Source organism: Brachyhypopomus gauderio, unplaced genomic scaffold (assembly GCF_052324685.1).
Source record: "Brachyhypopomus gauderio isolate BG-103 unplaced genomic scaffold, BGAUD_0.2 sc94, whole genome shotgun sequence".
NCBI classification, from domain to species: domain Eukaryota; kingdom Metazoa; phylum Chordata; class Actinopteri; order Gymnotiformes; family Hypopomidae; genus Brachyhypopomus; species Brachyhypopomus gauderio.
The window spans coordinates 932,541-940,040 of record NW_027506915.1 but is presented as its reverse complement, the minus strand read 5'-3'; the positions used below and the strand labels follow the sequence as shown (position 1 = coordinate 940,040).

General features: G+C 46.4%; 1 protein-coding gene across 1 annotated transcript in view; it reads right to left on the bottom strand.

The window, feature by feature from the left end:
* Positions 1–7,500, bottom strand: part of spock3 (SPARC (osteonectin), cwcv and kazal like domains proteoglycan 3) — a 26,767-nt gene that overhangs the window by 2,312 nt on the left and 16,955 nt on the right. Inside the window, exons 9-10 of the mRNA XM_076992484.1 lie at positions 3,920–3,976; positions 2,678–2,815 (exon numbers count right to left, since the gene is read on the bottom strand). Of these exons, the coding sequence (XP_076848599.1) occupies positions 2,678–2,815; positions 3,920–3,976 (195 nt within the window). The remainder of the gene's footprint in view (positions 1–2,677; positions 2,816–3,919; positions 3,977–7,500) is intronic.

Below are 7,500 nucleotides of genomic sequence, written 5' to 3'. Positions count from 1 at the left end.
ATAAGTCCATAAGTGTTGTCCTCCACGGCTCCCTAGATCAGGGGTGCCCACAGTTTTCAGCTTGCGAGCTACTTATAAGATGACCAAGTCAGAAAGATCTACCGGGGTGGCGGCGAACGTAATTTGTTGAGCGGATTGCAGATTGGCTACCGTGAATGTCAATCAAAATACAACCGTCAGTGCAGATGTGCGATTCATCTACTACTATTTTATGTGACGCGATCTACGCACATTCCTTCGCGATCGACCAACACTTCCTTCGATGTAATGAGCACCCCTGCCCTAGATGAAGCCACTTATGATATAATTTACTTTAAACACAGTCAGACATTCAAGTGTCTAGGGTTGAGGTGGTGAGTTGTATTCTTTCTTAAAGTCAGTGCCGAAAAGGCGTAGGCTGGTCTGAGCCGGGACGGCTGGTTCTGTCAGAAGGGGATGATTTGAGCCGTTGGTGTTGATTCCAACCCCCATCTGAGCAGTGCTTGTTGGGACTGCCCTGGTGACCATGTGGAACATACCAAGATGATGTTGCCCCACGTAGGTCAAAGTCAAAGTCACGTTTATTTATATAGCGCTTTTTACAACATACGTGGGTACAAATCCATGGGTTCACCTTTCTAATGAGCAAGACAGTGGCAAGGAAACACTCCCTAGATGGGGATTAGGAGGAAACTTTAGGAACAAGGGAACAATCCATCCTCCACTGGCCTGATTCTCCTCCGCTAGATCATCATTACTGCGCAGAACTCCCATCAACCTTCTCCTGTTGCTATGCCCTTCATCACCTGCTTCCCTTCCTGGTCTGTTCCGGTCCGGCTTTTGGACACAGCCTTCCCTCCACCTCGTTACTGGCTCCGCCCTACCACTCAGACTGTCCTATATGTGTGTGGTTGGAGCACCCACAGGAAAGAGAGAGTCAGGAGAGAGAGAGTTTTGGGCAGGAAAGACAAAGAGTGCAGTGCCGTTTCCTTGTGAGCTGGTAAACCCACGAGTGTTGTCCTGTGTTTGTTCCAAGATTGTGATCACCCCTACATTTCCTATTGTTGATTGTTTCTCGTCTGATTCCTTGATTGTGCTGCTGTAGTGTTGTGAGCCTTCTGAGAGAGGGATGAAAGGTACAGAGTCACTGGTTGTAGCGAGTAAGAACAGAACTGTGTTGTTAACCTGCACGCCAAGATAGAAAGTGACACTGTCTCGCTCTTCCCCCCGACCCAGATCTACGGGAAACTGTAATGTAATTTTGGGTATGATGGCTGATTTGAACTGCAAGGCCATGTAATAGTCCTGAAGGAGACTGATACCATCACAAGGGAACCAGGAGGCAAGAACAAGATGAAGAGCAGCTTGGAGGAACTCTCACTCATCTGTACCACCAGCTGGGTAAAGACTCGACCGAAAAGCAGGACAGACATGCCAAACTTGGGCAGCATGAGATCAAGCACTCAGCACTTGGTCTGCCAGACATGATGCAGACCGTTCAATCCAGACAATCCAGCACTTAGTAGCAAGATGCTGGCAGGGAAAGTGAGAGACGCAACCAATTGATGGTGCAGTCCAACAAGGACAACGTAGGACCTCCAGATCCAGAGAAGTAGCCAACCAACCAGCCATGGTGATGGTGGACAAGGCGCAGAATGCAGTCCCAAGTGATGAGAACATCAGAAGAAAGAAATATGAGAAGTTGGAAATGCAATGGACTCGGCAAGAAAAAGGAGTGTGTGGAATTTTAAGACCAAAGTTGTCCTAGTGCTGATAGGGGCACTTTGGGCTGGGACCCCTATACTGGAGAAGTGACTCCATCAGATCCCAGGAATGGCAACATCAATCACAATCCAGAAGAGTGCAACCCAAAGAAGAGCTAACATCCTGCACCGTGCCCTCAAAGAAGAGCTAACATCCTGCACCGTGCCCTCAAAGAAGAGCTAACATCCTGCACTGTGCCCTCAAAGAAGAGCTAACATCCTGCACTGTGCCCTCAAAGAAGAGCTAACATCCTGCACCGTGCCCTCAAAGAGCTAACATCCTGCACTGTGCCCTCAAAGAAGAGCTAACATCCTGCACTGTGCCCCTCATAGAAGAGCTAACATCCTGCACCGTGCCCTCAAAGTAGAGCTAACATCCTGCACCGTGCCCTCAAAGTAGAGCTAACATCCTGGACCGTGGCCTCAAAGAAGAGCTAACATCCTGCACCGTGCCCTCAAAGTAGAGCTAACATCCTGCACCGTGCCCTCAAAGAAGAGCTAACATTCTGGACCGTGCCCTCAAAGAAGAGCTAACATCCTGCACCGTGCCCTCAAAGTAGAGCTAACATCCTGGACCGTGCCCTCAAATCCCCAGGCCTCTGGCAGAAGGCCTAACTGTGAGGAAAAGGAGATGACCAGGCACTGAAAGGAGGAGATAGATATAATTATATTTATATAATTAAATAAAAGTCTGCTGCCACATCTTTGCTGAACTGCTCCCTCAAAGTCATTGGCTGATAAAACTGCTAGCCGTTCCCCAACGGACGGCCGTGATTGGCTGCCATTGGAGACCCTCCCACCTAGAGTACAGGGCAGATTTGGGCACCTGCGTCACTCTCATTTCTTGTTCTGCACGTTAGTCATACACACACACACACACACACACACACACACACACACACACACACACACACACACACACACACTGCACCCACCGCATTCAGCATGTCCCATCCTTCGTGAACCGCCAACCTCGTTTCCATAGCGATCCACACACCAGCACTGTCCGCTGCTGCCGTGGCACTGGTGAGGTCTGTAGAAGCCATTCTCATCACAAGATGGGATGTACTGACCTATACACACACGCGCGCGCACACACACACACACACACACACACACACACACACACACACACACACACACAGATACATTTATTCACACACACACGCACACACACACACGCACACACACACACACACACACACACATATGCAGCCACACAAGCACATATATTATCGCTACTACTAGCACGTCCCACACACATACACACACTTCAGATTCAAAACATCTTCGCTTAACTGCTCAAAAGAAGCAATCTTGCCAAACCCTTTCAGCAGTTCTTATTTAATTATTTTTATTTATTTATTTATTTATTCACTTTTTTGTGATAACTGTATGCCCACAGCCTTCTCCATGTGATGCACTCGAGCTGCGGATACAAATATTTCCACTTTCATGTCTGATTTCTAATGCTCATGTCATTTTTCTGTGCATTTTAAAAATGAAGTGCACAACCCTTCGTGTGAGAGAGAGAGAGACAAAGAGAGGGAGAGAGGGACAGAGAGAGAGAGAGAGAGGGACAGAGAGGGAGAGGGGGACAGAGAGAGGGAGAGAGAGAGAGAGAGAGATAGGAAGAAAGTGTAACTCCTACACACCGGACATGCAGAGGTGTTCGTTTATGATCCAGTAAATGTAAGCTGGATTCCGACTCTCTTGACTAGCTGCAATGCTCATTTTGTGCGCATGATTGCAAGATTCACCCCATCATATGCAATTATGATAATAGGTGTGCATTTTACATATTCATGATCACGCTTCCATGCATATTTATGCAGAGGAGGACAGCATATTATCTATAACCATGTAATATTGATGCAAATGTGCCATTATAACATTTGATTGTGGGGCTCTGATGGTAGTATAATTTAAAGCTTGAATCCTGTTCTGCTCAGGAAATAGCAGAACTCCCCCCAAGTTCAGATATTTGCTAATCTCTGTAAGACACAGAAATAATCTAAAGGTCTCATGATGGAGCTGAAGAGGATATCTACCCTCACGAATTTCCATTTTCTTTAATAGTGAAGAGCATAACAACAAAAAAGAGGTCAAAAACTTGTCTATGTAATTCACAAAATCACAGAGAAAAATGGGGGGGGGGGGGGGAGAAATCAACTCACCCAAAAGTTTTTTCCCGGCTTTGTGGATGTTGGTAACCTCTGACTGGCAAGGAGACTCTAAAACACAAAAAAGCAAAACGAATCTCAGATCAGCAGGAGGCGTCTGGCAGTGCAGAGAGAACAGAGCGACACCGAGAGAACGGAGCGACGCAGAGAGAACGGAGCGACGCAGAGAGAACGGAGCGACGCCGAGAGAACGGAGCGACGCAGAGAGAACGGAGCGACGCCGAGAGAACGGAGCGACGCAGAGAGAACGGAGCGACGCAGAGAGAACGGAGCCACGCCTGACATCACCTGGGGACCGTTAAACGTGGAGAAACCTCCAGCCAACCCGTCCCACACACGGCCGACCAGGACGCTCTCCCACCGCATCTCAGAGAGTCGCATTAGTATTGGCACCCAGTGGCCCTGGTCATGCTTTCTCTCACACAAACCTCACACCAGAACCCACTCCAGAACCCAGGTTGGCCCGAAACAGAGCGAACGTCGCCTTTTCGAGTCTGTCTGCCCTTAAGGCCGCGTCCTGGGGCCGCCCACGAGGGCTTTCTCCCGCTGCAGCTGCCCTTGGCTCGCTCCACGTGTGTCTGGCCTCTGATTTCTGTAAAGCGGCTTTGTTGATGATGTCTGTTGTAAAAAAGCGCCGTACTAATAAAACTGAGCCGCACTGAATGGAGATGAATCAGCTAGATAAAGCCCAGCTTAGACACAGCCAACCATGCTCCTCTGAAAACACTTGTATTGAAACATAATAAATGTTTGTAGTCGGGCTCCTTGTTGGTCTCCATAGTAGCGTCTATTTAACACAGTCCTTTTAACACATGTCTATCACCTCATTTCCATAGCGGCGGACCCAGCGCGGAACACTGGGTCACCCCCGGCAACCTTTGCTGCACCAATGTCCTTGCACTCTTTCTGAACCGATTCAACTTGATTCTCTGAACAAAATTGTTAAGTTCCGAAAACTAATTTATCAAACGAATAACTCCAGTTATTCACCTGGACACAGTTTCCTGATCTGATACTCGTTTTGAAAGACCCTGAACACGTTCTCGCTCATTAAAGCACCGTTCTGCACTGTGTTTTACCTGTGATGCATAATGGTATGCATACGTGGCAGAAATAAAACACTGTTAAGATCAGCCATCATAGGTTACACACAATGACTCAAACCTGGCCACACTCGTCGCTAATGACACCATGACACGAACAAAAGCCACAGATGGATGTAAACACTCCGAGAGGCAAAGGAGAAGGAGTGCGTGTTGGAAGTAGTGATCGAGGAGGAAGACGAGGAGGACGAGGAGGAGCAAACCCAACAGCAGTTATCTCCGATGACATTCAAGGTACGTAGGACAGAGCCCAACCCAGTCTCAGCAGATTCATCGAGGTTGACGTAGTCTGGAGACTAAGAGAACAGATTGTTGGTGTTTAGGGGTCACTGAAGGTTTACTGTGTACAGGGGTGTCAGTGCAGCACTTCACTGGTATAAAGCAGACGGGGGGGGGGGGGGGGGGGGGGGATCCTGTTTTACTGCATGTATAATTTATTGTAGTAAGTTCATGTTCCCATTTTGTAAAATTGTATGTGCAAGAAGTCCTACAGCAAGAGTCTCATAGTACCACTACACTGCCTGAAATACAGCACTGACGTGTTGGAAGACAACGTGAATTTTTAAGGAATCAGTGTTGACCTTTCCACCTCTGACTATGTCTTCCAACGTGGCAACAGTGATGTAAGTGTACACGAAACTTGAAGTGGAAAAATCTAGGATTTCGCTATGTGTGAATCTACATTCACACTGATCAGATTGTTTACGTTCCAATTCTATTCTACATCGTACAGTCATGCAGACATTGTAATTTACTATATTATAAACAATAAACTTTCCTTCTGTAGCTACATCTCCTGAACTCTGAGTTTTTTTTGATGCAGTGTGCAGTGCGTGCTCAGTAGTGTTTATTTTGAGGTCTTGTGCTGACAGTTTGGATGGTAGAAGGTTTCAATAAAGATATCTTAGCAAATGTGGAGAACTTTATTTACTGGAGTCCATGGTAAAAGATCATATTTCAGAGCATTAAGTTGATGGATTATATAATTTTATGTGGCAGTATGTAGTGTTATATGAAATTGTGGTGGTGTGTAGTGTTATGTGGTAGTAAGTGGTGCTATATAATATTGTGTTGTCTGCAGTGATATGTGTTTTTATGTTTTATGACAGTGTTTAGTGTTATGTGGTGGTGTTTAGTTTTGTGGTGTGTTATGTGGTAGTGCTTAGTATTATGGTGCATTATGTGGTGGTGTTTAGTGTTATGTGTTGTTATTTGGTGATGTTTAGTGTTATGTGGCAGTGTTTAGTGTTATGTGGCAGTGTTTAGTGTTATGTGGCGTTATGTGGTGGTGTTCAGTGTTATGTGTTGTTATTTGGTGGTGTTTAGTGTTATGTGGTGGTGTTTAGTGTTATGTGGTGTTATATAGTGGTGTTATATAGTGGTGTTTATGTGGCAGTGTTTAGTGTTATGTGGTGGTGTTTAGTGTTATGTTGTGTTGTGTGGCTGTGTTTAGTGTTATGTGGTGGTGTTTAGTGTTATGTGGCAGTGTTTAGTGTCATGTGGTGTTATGTAGTGGTGTTTAGTGTCATGTGGTATTATGTGGCAGTGTTTAGTGTCATGTGGTGTTGTGTGGTGGTGTTTACTGTCATGTGGTGTTATGTAGTGGTGTTTAGTGTCATGTGGTGTTATGTAGTGGTGTTTAGTGTCATGTGGTTTTATGTTGTGGTGTTTAGTGTCATGTGATGTTATGTAGTGGTATTTAGTGTCATGTGGTTTTATGTTGTGGTGTTTAGTGTCATGTGGTGTTATGTAGTGGTGTTTAGTGTCATGTGGTGTTATGTAGTGGTGTTTAGTGTCATATGGTATTATGTAGTGGTGTGTGTCCCTCGTTCCTCTACCCTTCTCTCTCTTTCATCGGATCGTTAGCGGGCGCCTGATGCCGGCGCTGCTCTGTTCTCATGCTCAGCACATTTCCCGTTTCCACTTTCATGGCAACAATCGCTGTTGACAACTGTAGTTTAGCGGCAGGAGGTGGGACATAGGATCTTCTCATTTTTACCTCAGTCTCTCTTACTGTGCGGTGAAAGGCACCAAGAGAGAACCTAAAATCTAGCAGGTCAGGTTCAACGAGGTTTTAGGGAGGAGGGAAGGATGTTATTTTTTTCGATAAAGCGTAGTCCACATAAAGCTCCTGACCAGAGTGAAGCAGCCCCGAATGCAGATTAGATGACACGTATGGCGCAAAAGGTGTAGAGATTAGGTGACACGTGGCGATGTACGTGCATACACAACAGCACGGTGCGCGTTTGCAGCTCAGCACCTGCGTTTCGGAATAATAATAATAATAATAAACACACCACGCATGTCATTCTGAGGGAAGGTTCTGACCGTCTGTTTAAATGCCGCGGGCACACGCGCACACTTCTCTCCGCAAAGCTGCACAAACTGCTTCGCTGTGAGACGCCTCACTTTGGGATCCGGCTTGCTCTGCGGGGATCCTTTCCTCAGCCAAAGGAAACTCCGCGATGCTGC